This window comes from Carlito syrichta, unplaced genomic scaffold (genome assembly GCF_000164805.1).
Source record: "Carlito syrichta isolate Samal-C Ts95f unplaced genomic scaffold, Tarsius_syrichta-2.0.1 Scaffold302333, whole genome shotgun sequence".
NCBI lineage: Eukaryota > Metazoa > Chordata > Mammalia > Primates > Tarsiidae > Carlito > Carlito syrichta.
Window position 1 is genome coordinate 455,779 of NW_007246429.1, and position 21,093 is coordinate 476,871.

Sequence of the window (21,093 nt, forward strand, 5' to 3'; positions counted from 1 at the left end):
TACAAACATATAGATAGATGAACTAAGAAAAAAGGAAGACTCAAATTGCTAAAAACCAGAACTAAAAGTGAGGACATTACTTCTGATTCTACAGAAATAAAATAATAAAACTGTGAGCAATTGTGCACCAACAAATTGGACAACTTAGATGGAATGGACAAATCCCTAGAAAAGCAAAACTTACAATGACTAAATATTTCTTATGGACATTGAGCCTCAGCAAACCAGCAAGTTGAATTCAGCAGCATATTAAAATGATTATATACCATGATCAAATGTATCCTTGGACTGCAAGGATGATTCAACATTCAAAAGTTTATCAATATAATCCACCACATTTGACAAAATTCAACACTTTTCATGTTGAAAGCACTCAACAAACTAGTAATAGAAAGAAACTACCTTAAAATAAAAGCCATATATAAAAAGTCCACAGCAAACATCATACTCAATGATAAAAGACTGAAAAACTTTCCTCTAAAATTTGGAAGGAGGCAAGAATGCCCACTTTTGCCATTTCTATTCAAAATATTACTGGAAGTACTAGCCAGAACAATTAGGCAAGAGAAAGAAATAAGTAATCCAGATAGGAAAAGAAGTAAAATTATCTTTATTCTCATGTGTTATGATCTTATATGTAGAAAACCTAAAATATTCCATTAGAAAACTAATTGACAGAAACTGTTGAATTTTTTACATTATATACACTAACAATGAACAATCTAAGAAGGAAATTGGAAAAACAATTTCATTTATAGTAGTGTCAAAAAAACAAAATAGGAATAAATTTAACCAAGGAGATATAACCAAGACACGTACAATGAAAGCTATAAAACACTTCTGAAAGAAATTAAAGAAGACATAAGTAAGTGAAAGACATCTCATGTTCATGAATTGAAAAAATATTGTTAAGATGTCAATATTATCCAATGTGATCTACAGATTTAATGCAATCCCTATGAAAATCCCAATGATGTTTGTATAGTAGAAAAACCTATCCTAAAATTTGTATGGAATCTTAAGAGACCCCAATTAGCCAAATAGTCCTGAAAAAGAATAAAGCTGGAGTCCCCTCACTTCCTGATTTCAAAACTTAATTACAGTGCTACAGTAATCAGAACAGTGTGCTACTAGTATAAAGACATATAAATAGATCAACAGAATAAAATAGAAAGTCCAGAAGTAAACCCTTTCATATATGGTCAAATGATTTTTGACAAGTGTTTCAAGAACATCTAGTGAGGAAAAGACAGTCTTTTCAAGAAATTGTGCTGGGAAAATTGAATATACACATGCAAAAGAATAAAGTTGGATTTTTAGCTAACAGCAGATAGAAAAATTAACTCAAAGTGGATTTATGACCTAAATGTTAAGACCTAAACCTATACAACTCTTAGAAGACAACATAAGGCCAAAGCATTAAGACTTCAAATTTGCCAATGATTTTGTGATTATGACACCAAAGGTATAGGCAACAAAGGAAAATATATACAAATTGGACTTACTGAAGATTTTTACAAAATGTGCATCAAAGACTCTCTAAACAGAATAAAAAGACAACCCATAGAATGGGAGAAAATATTTGCAGATCACATATCTAAGACTGGGTGTGGTGGCTCAAGCCTATTAACATCAGCACTTTGGGAGGCAGAGGCGAGAGAATTGCCAGAGCCCAGAGTTTCACAACCAGCCTGGGCAACTTGGTGAGACCTCATCTCTACAATAAGTCAAAAACATTAGCCGGGAGTGGTGGTGCTTGCCTGTAGTTCTAGCTACTTGAAGGCTGAGGCAGAAGGATCACCTGAGCCCAGAAGGTCAAGGCTCCAGTAGCCATGATCCTGCCAGGGCGCTCCAGCCTGAGTGACAGGGTAAGACTCCAACTTAAAAAAATTTCATATATCTAATAAGGATTAAGATATAGAATATTATATAGAATATATAGAGGACTCCTAAAACAACAGTAAAAAAATCAAACAATCCAGTTCAAAAATGGGCAAAGGACTTGAATAGACATTTCTTAAGAATATATACAAATGGCTAGTAAGCATATGAAAAGATATTCAACATTACTAATCTTTATGAAAATGCAGTTCAAAACTACAATGCAGTACCACCTCACACTCATTAAAATGTCTTCTGTCAGGAGGAATTGGAATCCTTGTGCATTGCTGGTGGGATGTTAAATGGTCAGTCACTGTGGAACACAGTATGGTGGTTCCTCAAAAAATAAAAAATAGAGTTGTCATATGATCCAACAATTCCACTTATTATTGTATACTTAAAATAATTAAAAGGAGGATCTCAAAGGGTTGTTCATATACCCATGTTCAGAATACCATTATCCACAATAGGCAAAATGTGGAAGCAACCCAGGTGTATATTGATGGATAAGCAAAATGTGTTACATATATACACACAATGAAATATTATTCAACCTTAAAAAGGAAGGGCTGGACTCTGAGGCTCAGCCTGTAATCCCAGCACTTAGGGAGGCTGAGGCGAATGGATGGCCTGAGCCCATGGGTTTGAGACCAGCCCGGGCAACTTGGCAAGACCTTGTCTCTACAATAAATTTTTAAAAAATTAGCCGGGCTTGGTAGTGCTTCTGTAGCTCCAGCTACTTGAAAGGCTGAGGTAGAAGGATTGCCGGAGCCGAGCAAATCAACGCTGGAGTGACCATGAGCATGCCACTGCACTCCAGCCTGGGTGACAGAGTGAGATTCCAACTCAAAAAAAAAAAGGAAGAAATTCTGACATGTACACATATATGACAACACAGTTGAATTTTGAGACTATTATAAATGGAATAAAACAGTCACACAAAAAACTTTACTGTACAATTCCACTTATATGAGATAATCAATACCATAGAGACAAAAAGTAGAAGGGAGGAGGAATGGGAAGTTAATGTTTAATGTGTACAGAGTTGCAGTTTTGCAAGATAGAAAAGAGTTCTGGAGATGGATGATGGCAATAGTTGCACAACAATATGAATGTACTTAATACCACTGAACTGTACACCTAAAAATAACTAAAATGGGCAATTTTATTTTATGCATATTTTAATAAATAGAAATATCATACTCAACAGGGAGAAACCAGTTAGTTGATAGAGGAAGAAAGTGAATGTGCTAAAAAGAAGAGAGAATAACTAGTTCCTGTGAAAATGATGGCCATTGAGCCAAAGCCCAGTGGAGGATTAACCTTGGCAAAATTCAGAAGGAAAAGTTGGGAGGTGTGTAGCTAGAGGCAGTTTGTATTAGAAGGCTGAGAGGTCTTCTATTTTCTCTACAAAGAATAATACAAGGCCATGTTGAAAGGTGTCTGAGGGGGAAAGAGATTTTAGTAGAGGAGATTTGAGCAAGAAAATTTGAAATTGTCATTGAGAGTAGAAGAGTTAGTAAACTCGAGAAATATAATACGATTTCCAGGCCATTTGGGCCACTCCGAAGTTGAAGAGAATGAATTTAGAGAGAAACCAATCACTGGTATGAGGATGGTATGATCTGGAGGTCAGTAAGCAGCTGCAAAGAAGACAGGGGAACATGAAAGCCCTGAACATTCTCTTGGATTAGGGAGGCTACCTACTCCTTGGGTATCTCTTCATGGTGTTTCATTCATCATCACTGTGAAGAATTAAATCCTAATCCTGCAAAGATTCTAGAACTCTATTTAAAATCAAGATAAGGTTGTTTGGGAACTAAGAATACTGAAGTCGGACGTTGATCAAATACCTCCTCCCGCATTTCCTGTGTGAGTGACTTGAGCAAGTTGCTTTACCTTTCTGAGCCTCAGTTCTCTTATCTGTTAAACAGAAGTAAGAATAGTTACCAGGCAGGATCTTTGTAGGATCTAAGCGTTACTGTGTGTGGAGTGTTTTATCCCAAGGCTGATACGCAGCGAGTCCTTTGAAACTGGTAGCAATGGACACTACTGAAGCAGAAAAGGCTGCCACTGCCTATTTGAGAATGACTGTACCTTCCCAAATCTCAGGCAGATGGGCATCCTGTCTCCCAGCAGGGAAGGCGTGCTCACTTAGGACCACCTGAGAGGTGCCCAGCAGAAAGGTGGCAAAACTTCTAGTAAAAGACAACGTTCAGGATAAAAGTAAGATAATGACTCTCATACAGATCTAAAAATGAACTTGTGGTAAAGATTTTGAGGGAACCAGGCAGATGTTACAACTGGTTCAGAGGAAAAGTCAAAACCATACAAATTTGGAGTAAAGGAACGAAACTGGTTTTTCCATGAGACAGAACAGGAGAAGGAGAGAAGTCAATCAAAACTCTACTAGAAAATTATACAGGGATTATTTCTATAGTTCATTACTAGAGAGGTTTCTCTGATGTGAAGAGCACCAGAAATCACGAGGAGGAGGCACAGCATTCTCTTCTGAGTGTGTTCTTGGTGCTGCTTCATTGTAACTGCCATTGGCCATTGATGATCATTCTCTCTTTCCTTCGGGAGAGCAGAAGAGAAAGGATACAGTCTGCGTGGTGTTGTAACTTTAGAAAAAAAAAGTACCCTACTGGGCAAGATTGAGTAAGCATATCTATTGAGTAAGCATACAATTTATAGAGAGTTCTTAAATTGCTCCCATAGAATCAGAATCTGATAGAGAGGAAGGATGTGCTGTCGAAAATGCATGTTTTTCCATGGAAGCACACTTTTTTTTTTCTTAGACTTTTATATTCCTGTGCACCATTATATCAGGACTGAGAGAAAGGCGGCCACTTCCCAGGGTACACTACCTACTCTTAAAGCCTTTCCTGCTCCATCTTAAGCAACCCTACCCTGCTTTCTCCTCTCTCATAAGCAGCACTAACTATCTGGGCTCTTCCTTTAATACTCTAGTCACAGGCAGCTCCCCGACAGAGCTACTTATGGTGCTGAACTTCGATTAACATCTTTCTATCATTGTCCTTTCTCATCTTGATATCCTAAAAAACTGGTGGTCTGACTTCTCTATATTATGTCCTGGTCAATCATCCCAACTATTTTGTGTCTGTTTCTGTGGGTGAGCAAATCCACCATTGCATACAGAGAGCACCTGGCAACCAGAAGTCACTGAGGGAAAAGCTGTTGCTTTGGTAGAATTCTGCCTTTAGTATCTCATTCTCCTTTGACACAGAGAGATCCTTCTGACAGCAGCTCTCTGAGGATACCTCGACCTGTGTTTGTTCAGCTCCGTCCTCTCACGTAGCACAGGACTGCCTTTTGGACATTTGGGCTGTAACAAAGCCATGGAAAACAAAAAGACACGTTTATTGAGAAGGTGACTTTTTATACAGAATGGCGTCATATCATGAAGTTTCAGGTCAGCAGACCTATTCAGGCATGTGTGCCCTAGTGCCAGGTATTATTATGAGATTCAACAGTAATACCATGTAGTTGAATATAGGTCTTTAAATAAACCGAGTTTTGAATATAAGTGTAAGAGGGTTTCTGTGAGACTCAACTGGGCACCTGCTGTACCCAATGGGTCTGAGAGAGGAGACAATGGTACAAGAAGATCCACTGACTTCCTTAGAAGTTTTTGTACTTCCTGGAGAGAGAAAACCTACTTCCTATGCCTAGTGGCACGTCATACTGACTAAACACCAACCAGAACATTCCCATATTACTTAATGTGGCTTATCTTGAAATAATAGCTTCTGCCGTTTATTAAATACAGTTACTGTCTTAGCTTGTTTGATCTTCCTGGCAACGCTGTGAGGTGTGATCACCAACCACCATTTTACCTGAGGACTCTAAGGCTCAAAGAGTTCAAGGGAGTTGCCCAGAGTAACCCAGAAAGTAAGTGAGAGAGGTGGGATTGAATCTGGGTCTGTTTGCCACCAGCCTTGTAAGTCCCCAAAGTCTTTTTTAAGTTTCTATTTTTCTTCTCAAGATACTGAGGACAGGTATCTGGATGGGTGTTGTCAGGGGCAGGTGGGAGGTGGGTGAGATTTCCATCAATGACAGATCTAAAAATAGCTAGGATGAGCTGGGTGATTGTAATGGAACCTTTTGATATAGCATTTTGGTATCATGATTTGGGGGCTGAAATTTAAACATGAGGAAGGTCATGAATTCTACGACTTTTTTATTTTGGCCAGCAGACACATTCTAAATCATGGGTATTTTTCAGAATCAGGGAAAGGCTGCCTTCATGCTGTGTCCTCACACGGCCTTTCCTCTGTGTGTGCAGGGGAAGAGACTGCTCTGGTGTCTCTTCTTGTAAGAACACTAGCCCTATCAAATTAGGACTCCACCCCCACACCCTCCTTTAACCCTAATAACCTACCTAAAGGCCATATTTTCAATTAAAGTTACATTGGGCATTAGGACATCAACATATGAATTTCAGGGGGGCAGGGCACAGTTCAGTCCATAATAGAGGGCAAAAAGATTTGAGAAGGAAAAGTCCAAAATATTCACAGTGGTAATATCTGAAGAATTCAGTCTTGGATGGATGGTTATTATTTCCTTCTTTATACAAGTGTTTGTGTGTACTCTATTCTTGTATTTTCTAATTTTCCTCAGTGAGCATTTGTTACTTTAGAAGTGGAAAAGCTGCTTTAAATAGTTTCTGAAGCAGCAACACTCCATCTCCCTGGTGTAGCCTTTTCCTGGCACATATTTCCCCAGGGCTCTGCTGCTCTGGCAATGACTTCTTCTTTTCATCGTGAACTCCCTCAGCACCCCTTTTCTCAATCCTCCCAGCCCCAGAATCTCCAAACCCAGGTAACGCTCCCCATGTAAGTAAGTACATGAGTGTGAGAAGAGCTTTATTCTTCTAGACACGGCTGGTCCCTTGGAAAATGTGGTTCCATTCCTAGTTCTTATGGCCTCTCAGCTGTGGGAATGAAGGCCAGTAGTCTCATCCTTGAACTTCAAATCGCTAACCCACCTCATTCTCACAGGTACATACAGTTATTCCATGTTCTAATAAGAAGTCCAGGAGTTGCCTTTGACCCCTTTTCCTTCACTTTCAGCATCAGGTCAGTCTGGAAATGTACAACTGATAGTTGTAACTCTTTTTCTTCTCTTCCTCATCATTTCTTAGCCTACAACAGGAACGTCTATCTGGTCTTCTTTTCTCTACAACACTACTCCAGAATTCTAGTCTGTGTGGATCCTCCTTAAAACTCAGCACTGGTCCCCATAACCTACTGAAGAAACCTTAAGCTCCCTGGCATGGCCTCTGTCTACATTTCTTTGTTCCCTTACAGCTCCTTCTCTATATCTTAGCCATACTAAACCACTTGCAGTTCCCAAACAGGATTCTCACTGTACCAGTTGTTCTTGCAAATGATAGGAGCACTCTTGCCATTCTCCAACACTAGCTTAACAAGACAAAAAAGGTATTTCTCATGTAAAAGAAATCCAGAGGGAGACATTCCAAAGTTGGTATGGTGTCCCACAGTGTCAGTGTTCCACAGTGTCAGAATCTAGATTCCTTCTACTTTGTGGGTTTTTTATTCTCAGCAGATGACTTCCTCGTTATGGTCCAAGATGACTGCTCAAGCTCCAGTCATCACATCCACATTTCAGCCAGAAGGAAAGAGTAAGGAAAAATGAAGGGCATGACTGTGCCTCTAAGGACACTTTTTGAAAGTCATACTTGCTTATATACCTTTGGCTAAGATTAGTTACACAGTTGTATTTATCTGCAAGAGAGACTGTGAAATTTTTATTTCAGGTAGTTTACTTTAGGAAGCCATGTACTAGGTAAAAATAAGGGATGTTTTGTGATTAAGGAAGAAAAAGAGAATGGATATTGGGTGACACCTAGCAGTCTTCCCCCCACGCTCTCACATCCAGGCATTTGCACTTGTTCCTTTTGTCTGGGACATCATCAGCCCTCCCCTTGCCTCCCCTTCACCCTCCCCCCACCTCTTCCATTACAATTTCCTGGCTTGGTATGTCCTTATCTGTCCCTTAACACTCACTCATCCTATGGCCATCCTTACGCTGCCTCTACAGTTGTGCCATCACAGTGTATTTAGTCCACCTTCCCCACTAGCCTGTGACCTTCTGGAGGTCAGGGACTGTGTCATCTCTGGATTTAAACCCAGAACAACTACACAATCTCTGGCCAAAGTGGGCTCACTACCAATATTTCGCATCTCAAAAATATACTGAGGAAAGAGAATATATTCTTCAGGCTTCCAGGAACTTCCTAAATCTGTAGGAAGTTTTGGAATGGGGGTAGCTCAGTGATCTTAGAGGCCTGTGGTCAGTTGCTGTTCTTTGGGTTACACACAGACCACCTCCCTTCTCATAGTTGTTTTCAGATACTGCAGTAACACTGATTAGGTCTCAGCCTTGATTATGGAGATTGAGGTTGGGAGAGATTATTGTGACTCTTGCTTTAATTTTCAGTCAATTCTTGATTTGATTTCTGCCATTTGTTCTTGTCAGTTTTCACCTGGGCAGCATCATCTCCCATCTGCTTTTTAAGGTGGATGTCTGTCAGGTTATCTCATACATCACTTTTGGTTTTATTAAGAGGGATATGACTTTCTTTACTGCTAAGACTTTGGGGCTAGCGTTCTGTCTTTCCCATTCACTCATGTTCTCCATTTGATCTCAGGACAGCTTCTGTTTGAGAGAGAAAAGCAAGTGTGTTGTTCCCATTTCATAGATAAGACAATGAGAGCCTCATGAGATTACCCAACTTGCTTATGGTCACAAGTGGTAAAACCAGGAGTTGAACCTGGATCTCTTTGTATCCAAGGCCAATATATATTTCCTTCTGCTACCACACTTTTCTTATTTTGATTAATAATTGAATTAACATTTACATGCATAATCCCCCCCAAATTTGAATGTTTTGTTATGATAACTTCCCAAATCTGGAATTATTGAGTCAAAAAATACAAATATATAAATATGCTTTTTTTTTTGAGTTGGAGTCTCACTCTTGCCCAGACTGGAATGCAGTGGCCGCTCCTGGCCACCGCAGCCTCGACCTGCTGGGCTCTGGCCATCCTTCTGCCTCAGCCTTCCAAGTAGCTGGAACTACAGGCGTGTGCTACCATGCTTGGCTAATTTTTTGATTTATTGTAGAGATGAGGTCTCGCCAAGTTGCCCAGGCGGGTCTCGAACCCACGAGGCTCAGGCAATCCACTCACCTTGGCCTCCCAAAGCGCTGGGATTACAGGCTGAGCCACCGAGCCTGGGTCCTATAAATATGTTTTTTTTTTTTTTAATGACTCAATGCATTTTGTAAAATCGTTCAAGCAGGGTTGTCACACTCATGTTTGAGCCAGACAGGTGTAACTACCCATGTGCAGGCCAGCAAAGGAGTCAATGTGGGGGAAGAGGCTGTGACTGTTCCTCCCCAGCAGGCACACATGAACATCTCACCAACCAGGTGAGAGTCTTCTGTTGGAAGATGCATATGTTTGTATTCACTATGACCTTCCACACAGACTTCATTTGGCACTCATCCACAGCGATCTATGTCAATGCTGCAGAAACTATTGGCTACACTGACCTTTGCGAGAGATGATATATTAGTTTCCGTCGTGATGTGTACATACTGTGTACTGGACCTTGTAAATGATTGAAAAGATTTCCAGGCCAGGCTCGGTGGCTCAGCCTGTAATCCCAGCGCTTTGGGAGGCCGAAGTGAGTGGATTGCCTGAGCCCGCGGGTTCGAGACCTGCCTGGGCAACTTGGCGAGACCTCATCTCTACAATAAATCAAAAATTAGCCAGGCATGGTAGCGCGCACCTGTATTTCCAGCTACTTGGAAGGCTGAGGTGGAAGGATCACCAGAGCCCAGCTGGTCAAGGCTGTGGTGGCCGGGAGTGGCTACTGCACTCCAGTCTGGGCAACAGAGTGAGACTCCAACTCAAAAAAAAAAAAAAAAAAAAGAAAAGATTTCCAGAGATAATTTTGGTTATATGAGATAAAAGAGACTCTAGTCTAAAACCCCATCTATCTGACCTCCACACAAGGTATGACTCCAAGGAATTAGGATGCCGTGCTGTTTTCACTGTACCTTTGCCCCAATAATCTCAAAGCCTACCACACACACACCCCAATAATCTCAAAGCCTACCACACCCGGGCGTGGTAGCGCGCCTGTAGTTCCAGCTACTGGAAGACTGAGGCGGAAGGATTGCCGGAGCCCAGCAGGTTGAGACTGTGGTGGCCAGGAGTGGCCACTGCACTCTAGTCTGGGTGACAGAGTGAGACTCCAACTCAAAAAAAAAAAAAAAACCTCAAAGCCTGAGGGGTACCCTTTCTGCTTTATGGCATATGGTTTGTGATAAATGTGCTTTCAGGTGAACATAGTGCAGGCTGCCATCTTTGCCTTCTTCTCGCTGAAGTTAATTTAGAAGCCTCACAGGGGGCTGTGGGGCCTTAGGTGATCTGTTAGGTATTACTGTGTGCCAAACATTTGCATGTAAATGTCCAAGTGACAGCTTGTCTCTTTCCTTCCGCAGTTGATCACCACAGAAAAACGCTTCCTCAAAGACAGTTTGTACAATGAAGGAATCCTGATTGTGTGGGACCCAGCTGTCTACCATTCAGATATTCCAAAGGTAAGTGGGTGTCCATGGGAAATGAGAGCTGAGTTTCCTGTTTGCCTGCAGATTTTCCTGAGTTCCTAGGTTTCTAAAGTTGTGGCTGAGCTGGGCCATCCCCGGGGCTGGCTTTGTGAGTTTAGGGCACCCTCCGTCATCTGGACTAGCAGATTCAGAAGTGCTCCTGTCCCTGTGCTCTGCCCTGCATTGCCAAGTATTTGTCTCTCAATTATGGTAGTACTGGGAGTAATAGTGGCTGGATTTCTCCCCATCTGGGGTAGATCATGCTCATGAATGCAATTATTTCTGCAGAAGTTGAGAGTGATTACTATTATAAATAATATCATGACACTTTTGTTCTGCACTTCCAATTTCCAGAATTCTCATTTCGCTCTCATACCAATATAAGGAAGTAAATGGTGGCATGGTTGCTCCTGCCTCACATGATGAGGAAATTGGAAAGTGGAGTGTCCCTTTTCAAGACTTGATTTACTAAGCAGAAGATGCAGATTGCAACACCAGCTCTTTCAGTGGCAGGCCTGCTGGCTTCTAGCCTCTCTGGAATAGTCCACTCACTGTTATGCATGTCAGTTGGCCTCTCCCTAACATGGGCTGCAAGGGCCTCAAGAAAATGACTTTAAGAAAGAGGGGTAGAGAGCACTATTCCTGGGACATTAATTCTTCATTGAATCTACCAATAGGTGTCGGGCTCTGGTGATCCCTGGCCCCCTCACCTCCTCAGTTTCCTCAGTTTTGCACTGATCTCACTTAGAGCTCAAATTTGCCTGGGTCAGAAGAAGGACTCTGAGTCCACAGGTGTGGCAACCTGTGCCTTATCTGCTTTAAAAATGAGAGATGGACTTTGATGGTGCCTGGGACCCCCTTCAGCCTTGGTACAATTTCCAGACTCTGTGATCCTGAAGTCTAATGCTGCTCCAAGGTCACCAAGTTCAACTTAAAGCTCCCCATAAGTATGAGCTACATGCTAGGCCCCACCCTGCTCTCCAGTGAGAGCCAGGATCTGGAGGAAAGACCTGGAATCTGCTCTGAGGCAAGGGCTGTGCCTCAGGACCCTACGTTAATCCCTTTCCCTCCCCAAGTCCTCTGATGAGGATGATCCCTTGGGGGAATACTGGCACTGGCCCATTTGTACCTTGAAAAAGACCACTTCCTTTTTTTTCAGTGGTACCAGAATCCGGACTATAATTTCTTTAATAACTACAAGAGCTACCGCAAGCTGAACCCCAGTCAGCCCTTTTACATCCTCAAACCCCAAATGCCTTGGGAACTGTGGGATATACTTCAAGAAATCGCCCCAGAATCGATTCAGCCAAACCCCCCATCCTCTGGGATGCTCGGTGAGTCTGTGTCTGGGAAAAGATCTTGTCTGTTTGTTTCTAGAAGAGATTAGCTTTCTTCTGGTGTCTCATTCTGTCATTCGTTGTTCACCAAACAATTGCTAGGATTCTGCTCTGCTTGTAAACTGTGTCAAGTTCTATTTAAAAGACAAAGATAAATAAGATACAATTTTTTCCTTTAGGGTGTCTAATGGGGAAGTTCAGTCAGGTGTCTGAGATGATGTATAATTTGTACCAGGAGGGAGAGACCATCTGGTGTCACAGGAGTGAGGTCTTCTTCTATGTGGACAGTCAGAGAGAGCTACATGGAGGAAGTGGCATTCGCTAGGCCTTGGAGTGGGGATGATTTGACAGGTGGAGAGAGTGAAGGAAACGCACAAACAAGAGGGACAGGCAGCAAAACATAAGCAGGTCTGGGCCTCAGCAATACACTTGTCTCAAATGCACAACCTGAACATTCGAAAATCAAGATAAATAATATTTTAATAGAATATCTTTAAAAATCACAATGAATCCAAAAATTATGATAAACAAAATATCAAGTATTTGCATAAAGACAGAATGAGTAACAGCACTGTGCAGAGTTATACTGGAACTCGAGCAGAGGAAATATCCATAATGCCACTCTTATCTCTATCTGTTCACCCTAGTGACTCCTGACTGGATATGGGGGCATGTACAGAGCTGTGGGAGCTGATCAGGGGCTGGGGTCAGAGTATGGAAAGTCCTGAATGCTGGCCAGAGATTTTCTTGGACTTTCTTCACACCTCATAGTCTGTGTTGGACAGGACCAATGGGCAATTTCCGTGGGGCTCCAGGATCTGTATGTGCATATAGACTCCCCTCTGCTAGGAGACTCCTTTCCTACAGGATGGCTCTTTTGAATGAAACTCTTCAAGTTTCTCTATTAACTTAGCTGGTAGCTACTGTCCTCTGAATCTACCAGAGGCCCAAACAGAAGAACACCAGCAGGCGGTTCACCTGCATGGGTCCCTGTGGGGTGACCTTGCTGTCAATGGTCAGATTGCAGGCATGGCTCCAATAACACAACCACAATGTGAGAGCATAAGAGGTTTTTATTATTCACAAATCTTCAAGCTAGGCAGGGTGAGCAGAGTGGGGTACACAGCAGTTCTCCATCCTGGGTCTCTTGTAACAACAGCAGTATAGGGATGTAGGAGAAAACTTTCACTATTTAAGTGTCCCCTGGGATGAGGTGTCCTAAGTTCATCTAGTTATTTTCTATTATGTGCTTCAAACAACTGTGGTGCCAAGGGCGGTTGAGCAGGTTAGTGTGAAACTAGGGTTAAAACAGTGCTCTGAGGAGGGACATCTTGTCTATCTGTTTTGTTTTGTTTTTTTTTTGAGTTGGAGTCTCACTCTGTCACCCAGACTGGAGTGCAGTGGCCACTCCCGGCCACCGCAGCCTCGACCTGCTGGGCTCTGGCGATCCTTCCACCTCAGCCTTCTGAGTAGCCGGAATTACAGGCATGTACTACCACGCCCGGCTGATTTTTTGATTTATTGTAGAGATGAGGTCTCGCTGCCCGGGCAGGTCTCGAACCCGCGGGCTCAGGCAATCCACTCACCTCAGCCTCCTAAAGGCGCGAGATTACAGGCTGAGCCACTGAGCCCAGCTGTCTTGTCTATCTTGATCAGCCTTGGCCAGTTCTACACAGCAATCAACTGTAGTTTCTCCATTGCTCTAGACAATGGCCCCAGCCACTCAATATTGTGTAATGTGTCTGCCTACTTCCCCTGCTAGACTGCAAACTCCTTCCGGGTGGGGACTATGTTTGTCTTGCCTGGTGACTCAGCCATTTGGGAGCAAGTGTAGTGGTAGCATAAGTCTTCTCCTGCCTCTTAGTTGAGCAAGAGTCTCCCTAAAGAACACCACCCTGGGCCACAGTCTCCCTGCCTGAATGAGCAGAGTCTATCACTACAGACCATAAAGGAAGAGGTCCCAGCTAAGGGAAAAAGTCTTCCCTTCCTCACACTGCTCCCTGAACGTGGTATAAGGTATAACCTTCCCTCAAATTGCACTGTCCAAGAGGCTCTCCAGGATATAAAAGGGTCAGTAGGATATAAAAGTGCTAGAAAGTGCTAACTCCACTTGTTGGCATTATCTCCTCAATTGGCTCAGTAGTCTTGTCCTCTTTCTTCATATAGCTTATTCTGCTGATGCAGTCGTTGGCTCATTGATCAAGTCCTTTAATCTGCTAGTGTTTAGGGAGGACTGGTTCCCTGGCCTAGGTGCTGGGGATACAAAATGCGTACGGCTCAAACAGACTTGCACCCTAAGGGGCATGCTGCTGGACTTAGCTTGCCAGAAGAATTCAGATTGGGAATCACAGTAATTAACAGAAACTCCAGATGGACTCCTCTCTAAATTCGGGGTGATGGGCTGCTGGACCACTCACTAGACAGAGCTCTGGATTTCCTGGGTGGGTTGTTGGACATCACTCACCTCTGCTCCCCTCTGCAGGTATCATTATCATGATGACGCTGTGTGACCGGGTGGATATTTATGAGTTCCTCCCATCCAAGCGCAAGACTGATGTGTGCTACTACTACCAGAAGTTTTTTGACAGCGCCTGCACAATGGGTGCCTACCACCCACTGCTCTATGAGAAGAATTTGGTGAAGTACCTCAATGAGGGCACAGATGAGGACATTTACCTGCTTGGAAAAGTTACATTACCTGGCTTCCGGACCATTCGCTGCTGAGCACAGGCCCTGGCCAGCCCCCTCACTCTTCTCCATCAGGCGTTTTATGGCTAGTCTCTTGGCCACCCCAGCCTGGGAAGACCACTTTCCTGAACTATCTCAGTCTGCTCCTTGCACTCCAGGGGTCTCTGTCAGCAAGAGCTCTTGGGCTTCAGGAGTCAGGGAAAGGAACCAGGCCCAGCCTTCCTATAGCCACAGAGACTATATTAGCCTAGAGCCTCCCGTCACACATGTGCACATACCCCTAGCATTCTTTCCAGACAGCATCCTCCCTACTTTCCACACAGGTGATGCAAGATCTACCTTTCCCGCCAGGGATGCCAAGGCTGGGCTTTGTTTTTCTCAACTGAGTGGTGTCATTCTCACAAACCAACACTTGGTATTGCTTGAAATCTGCACCTGCACTTCTCGGTATCTAGGTGTCGTGTTTTAAAGAAACTTTCCCAAATCATTACTGTGCCCAAAGCAAGGTGGCTCTGGGGGGCAGGTAAGCGGTATAGAGCATTGGAAACATGCTCGACTCCTCCAGAGCAAAGTCGCTCCTGAGGCCCACGCCCTGGAACACGTTCCTACTACTCTGGCTGGTTGGGTTAGTTCTTAGCCTGGGCGCTCATGGGCAAAGGGTCCTGATTAACCCACCTTTCCTCTGCATGTGGAGATGAAAGGTACAGAAGAGTACACTCTGTGTCCTCAAGTTGCTCACTGTTCAGTGGGAGAGACAGACATCTAAACAGGCAGTTAGAGTTCAGTGTACTCCATGTACCAGGGGCTTATAGAAAGATGGGCTTACTGTCTGTGTACTTCCTGTGGGTAAGAGATGGCTTCATAGTGCTGGGGGTATTGGAGTGGGTCTTAGAGGAAGAGGAGAAACATGGCAAACAGATTTTGTGTGAGTCACTTGAATTGTGCTTTTCTCCTATATACTTTCTAAGACCTACCTGAACTTGGAGACTCAATCTCTTTTTTGAGGAATCCCCTCACCTGTGTCTGAGATAGTGAGTGCAGCCTTACAGCAGACATCAGGCAAGTCAGATCCCAAAAGCCTGGTTCCTCCAAGCTCAGTGAGCCTGACCCTATTCTACCAGCTGAGTTTGCACACTGTACTCCAACTTTCTTTTTAATGCCTACCCCAAATCCTCTCCTAACCACCACCTTCCCCTGCCTTTAAAAGTAGTCTTGCCCTCCCAAATTAATTTTAAGCCTTTTCTGCTTTCAAAATATCCTAACCCCAATTTGTTTGACCTCATGGGCCTTCTGCAAGAGGTCTCTCAGGGAGTGAGGGACATGGTTTTCTAGGACTTATATCACTCTCAGAGTTCAGAACTTTGGAGATTATAACATTCTTACCAGGTGTGAGGTATATGAAATCAGATTGCTATGCCCTCCACCCCTTCCCTACAATGGAGCAATATCAGTATCTCTGACCAGAGACTGGACCACTATGGTTTACAAACATGCTCACCAGATGGTTTTGCTAAGTCCCCTCCCTTTGGTAGGGAACCCAACTGGACCGGTCCACTTCCTGATGTGAGAGGTGAAATGGCTTGCTCAGGATCACAAAGTCATGCTGTATAGCCAGAGAACCTAAATCCAGGCCTCTGGAATCTCAAGGCTGGCCCTACATGCTTAAGGGAATCTCATGTTTGAGCTCCAGACCAACCCTCTTGGAGCTAGGGTACTCATTCACTGTCAAACCCTTGGCTTATACAAGAAGTAGAAAGACCCCTGGACTAAGAAGACCTGGGTTTTCAAATGGATGCTCCCCTACTTACTAGCTATGTCACTTTGGGCAAATTTTCTTTCCTGAGCCTTTGTTTCCACATCTGTAAAGTGGGAATGATGATCCTACCTCACAGGACTGTTGTGAGGGTTACATGAAAGTACCTGTCCTGGCTTTGTACCTGGCACATAGTAGGTGCTCAGTACATGCTAGTTTCCTTTATTCAGAACCTGTTCTGTGCTCACACATGGGCTGGACCCTGCTGTGAGGGAGGATAGGAGGGAGGAGGTCCTGTCCTCAGGGAATTAACTGTCCTATTGAGAGACAACAACTATCCCCCCTTGGAACACCCAAGAAACCATCTGAGGCAGTGGACAATGCAGAGCCTTTCCCTCCTCCTCACTGCCTGCAGCTCAGATCTGATTCTGTTTGGGAAGGGATGGAGTACTTGGGCTGCTGAACTACTGTATGGGGCGAGTCCTTTACCCTTCTCTGGGCCCATGAATTCCTGGCTTGCTTTATGTTCTGATTTGACACACTCATTGTAATCTTTGAATCATGACCACTGAGTGTGGAGGAAGGTGGCATTCTGACAGCAGGAGATAGACACATGTTGGTGTGGAGACTGAGCCTACACTGGATAGAATCTAGTTTTTAATTGTGATTTTTAATATAAGGGATCAAATTATTTTAAATATGATTCTGAAGTCTATGGAACTTTTCTTTCTGTGCTGTCTCTATGTGGAAGCTTCGGTAAAATGCCAGTAAGATATGGGTATTCTGTTGGTCCGGTGAACCGTTTAATATTTGGGACAGATAATTGAAAAATTTTGACTTAATGCTGCCTCTGTCTGTGGGGTTCTGTCTTCTTCAATAACCATCTATTCATCCTGGATCATGGGGCCCTCTCTAGTCCTTCCGCCAATCAAATAAAATATTGCTATTGGTTTAGAGTTGAGACTTCCGTTTCAGAAGCATCTGAAACATGCCTAAGCTAATTCTGAATTACCCAAAGATTATGTAAAAATTTAAAATAAATGTGTTTTTTAAAAAACTGCTTCCTTTCTTCTTACTTGCTAAGGGAATGGCTGCTGATTGCCAACTCTTATCTCCAAAGAGGACAGAAGCAAGATCCTGAGTCCCCTGTCCTCCCCCACTAGCCTCTCTGGCTTTAAACTTCTTCTTCAGTTACTCAAGGTAAAGGAATGTGTACTTAATTGGAAGAATTGCCTTTTTGAAATACTGACTAGTTTATTGATTTTTTTCCCCTCCCTTTTGCTCTTGCCTGGATTCGAATAACTGAGCTGTTGCTAAAAGAAGTGATGCAATAGGGCAGAAAGCAGACTGGAGGGCAGGTCCTTGCCTTGGTTTCCAAAACCCTAAATTATTTAAAGGAATGATATCCCTCCAGAATAGCCAAAATGTTTGGATAAAAATCCTAAGGAAAAGCAAGAGTTTGCAGAGAGAAAATAATTCCTTTTCCCTATGGACTGCTCTCCCCTTTGTTATGGATTGAATTGTGTCCCCCCCAAAAAAAATTCAGAGGTTCAAGTCCTACCCTCTAGTACCTCAGGATGTGACCTCATTTGGAAATTGGACCATTGCAGATGTAATCAGTTAAGATGAGGTCATACTGGAGTAGGGTGGGCCTCTAATCCAACACGACTGGTATCCTTACAGAAAGGGGGAGTTCGAGATAGACCTGAATGTAGGGAAAACACCATGTAAAGATAAAAGTTGAGATCAAGGTGCTACTTCTACAAGCCAGGTAATGTCAAAGACTGCAGGCAAACCACTAGGAGCCAAAAGAAAGGCGTTGAATGGATTCTCTCTCATAGCCCTCAGAGGCAACCAACCCTGCCCACACCTTGATCTCAGAGATCTGGCTTCCAGAACAGGGAGAGAATACATTTCTGTTGTTTAAGCCACTCAGTTGGAGGTATTTTGCAGTTTGCAGCCCTTGCAAATTAACTTAATACCTTTCCCACTCCCTACCCCCTTCCTAACTCCCCAGGTACAACGGAGTCCCCTGGGCTAGGACCGGAGAGAACAGTGAAGGGTGCATTGCGCATTGCTATCTAGAGCATGGGTAGTTAGCCCGGTTCTCTGCTTCCCAGCCAAGGCTCTGGGGAAATTGCAAGTCCTTAGATGGTGCAGCTTCATGGGGCCTATAGTCCAGGCAGATGCAAACTTGGGTGGCCTGCTTCCTGATGGATCATGAATGAGAGATGCCTGAGTAGTGCTGAGTGACCAGAGAACACCAAAGCCTGCATCTCTGACCCTGCACCCTATGTCTTAGCATTGTAAGCTCCCTAGGATTCAAATGTTTCTCCACATGGACTGTGACTGAGATTCTGTTTGGGTCCAAGGAGAATGGGAGATCAAAATAGAAGTCACAAAAAAATAGATGGCAGTTAATTTGGGAACTGAGATTTTGTGCTTGCCACATTTACAGTGGTCATAAATCTCCACAAGGTCCTTCCTGCTGGTGAGCCAGGTGCGCCGGGTCCCTCTGTCCAGGCCTGGAGGTGTGCTCCACAGCTTCTCCGGCCACTTTCCCTTGACTCCCACTCCAATTGGTTCCTGTTTCTTTTTTAAAAGTGAAATTTGTCAGGAATTAAAAGTACTTCCTGTTACTAAATGTATTTTCTACTACTTCCTCTACACAGTCTTTGAAGGTGGAACAACAAAGCCAAAAGACTCCAGGAATTTTCTGTTCAGGCAGTTTAAACTGGGAAATTAGTGTTGGAGGTATGCCTGTTTTTGGCTAGTAACTGGCCACTTTCTCGCTGTGCCTTCACATGCTCTTTCCTTTGTGCGTGTGCATCTCTGGTGTCTCTGTGTCCACATTTTGTCTTTCTTATAAGGACATCAGCCAGATTGGGTTAGGGCTCACCCTAATGGCCTCATTTTAACTTAATCATCTCTTTAAGGGTCCTACCTCCAAATAGTCACATTCTAAGGTACTAGGGGTTAGGACTTCATCATATGAATTCTGAGAGGACACAATTCAGCCAATAACAAGCAATAAGTACTTTCTTTACACAGTTGCTATGAGTCAGAAATTCAGGAGTCATTTAGGTGGGTACTTATGCAAATTGCAGTCAAGATGCCAGTCAGGGCTTTTATCATCATCAGAGCTGTGTAAAGCATATATCCTATATTTCATTCTACCTTAAAGTTTTGTTACTATAATTTTACAAAAGCACTTTAGCCTATATTTTACCCCCAAAAGAGTCAGAAAGGTAATGGTATCTTGTGTGTATGTGTATATATCTATCTGTGTGTGTGTGTGTGTGTGTGTGTGTGTGTGTGTGTGTGTGTGTGTGTGGTCTGACGGGTTTGCGAACTCATCCTAGAAAATGCTACATGGCTCATTGCTGACTATCACTACGGTCACCTTTGAAGTATTCCCCTTGGGAAGATATGCACTGATTCCAGCACCTAGTCCAACCATCAAAGCAGTTTTGGAACTGTTTTTCTGGAATGGCCATCAGAGCTGTCAACGTGAGAATGTTGGAGTTTGACTTAGAGCAACAAACAAACATTAAATTTCTTCTTAAACTTGGCAAAAGTAGAAGTAAAATCAGGGACATGTTAGTTAAAGTTTATCTGGATAATGCCATGAAGGAAACAGCAATGTACAAATGGATTAAATGTTTTTCTGAGGGGAGAGAAAGTACTATTGATAAAAAGCATTTAGGACAGTCAATAATGAACAGAACTGACAAAAACATAGCAAAAATTCATTGAATTGTGCATCAAAATTATCAGCTGATTGTGAGAAGCATAGTAGACCAAATAAACATCAATAGATAAACAGTTAGAAAAATCTTAACTGAAAATCTTGGCATGAGAAAGTTGTGTGCAAAAATGGTCCCAAAGGAGTTCTTGCACTATGACAATGCACTAGCTCACACAACACTATCTGTGAGGGAAGTTTTAGCCAGTAAACAAATAACTGTATTGAAAAACCCTCCCCACTCATTTGATCTGGCTCCCAGTGACTTTTTTCTTTACCTGAAAATAAAGGAAATATTGAAAGGAAAACATTTTGATGACATTCAGGACATCAAGGGTCATATGATGACAGCTCTGATAGACATTCCAGAAAAAGAGTTCCAAAATTGCTTTGATGGATGGACCAGGTGCTGGCATTGGTGCATAGTTTCCAAGGGGAGTACTCCAAAGGTGACGACAGTGATATTCAGCAATGAAGCACTTTTTCTAGGATGAGTTCATGAACTTAATTGTCTGACCTTATGTGACTAGAAGTTTGACACACTTTAATTTTCTATTATCCATCCTCAGTTTTTTTCTGTTGGTGAGCCAGGTGCACTGGGTCCCTCTGTCTATTAATATTAGGATTTTTTATTCAGAATATTATTGTTCTTTGCAAAATAAATTTTGATATTAACATTCAGCTTTATACCCATAGTTACAATGTATTTTAAAGCACATATCTATTTTCAATTAATTACTCAGCAGCAATTCTTTTACACTGTGACAGCCCATTATTTTATTTTATTCTATTCTATTCTATTTTAAAAATGTAGGGTACAATTCAGGATTAGGTATACAAATGGTCACTGTGCAGGTAAAATTTGGGCCTCACTTTGGTCCTCACTTCACCTGGTTTGAGATCAGGTACCCTTATTGATAAAGTGTGTCCCCCCCCTCCCTCCCCTGGCAATTGCCCACCACTGCCAATCCCTTTCCTATAGTATTATGATAATTGTTCAGAATCTGCTTTTGAGTGAGAATAT

At 42.8% G+C, this 21,093-nt stretch overlaps 1 protein-coding gene across 3 annotated transcripts in view; it reads left to right on the plus strand.

The window, feature by feature from the left end:
* Nucleotides 1-15,818, plus strand: part of ST6GAL1 (ST6 beta-galactoside alpha-2,6-sialyltransferase 1) — a 130,571-nt gene extending 114,753 nt beyond the window's left edge. For all 3 annotated transcript variants that reach the window (XM_021711516.1, XM_008056369.2, XM_021711517.1), the window contains 3 exons: nt 10,442-10,540; nt 11,706-11,880; nt 14,366-15,818. In XM_021711516.1, the coding sequence (XP_021567191.1) occupies nt 10,442-10,540; nt 11,706-11,880; nt 14,366-14,607 (516 nt within the window). In that variant the 3' untranslated portion in view covers nt 14,608-15,818. The remainder of the gene's footprint in view (nt 1-10,441; nt 10,541-11,705; nt 11,881-14,365) is intronic.
* Nucleotides 15,819-21,093: the final 5,275 nt, after the last annotated feature.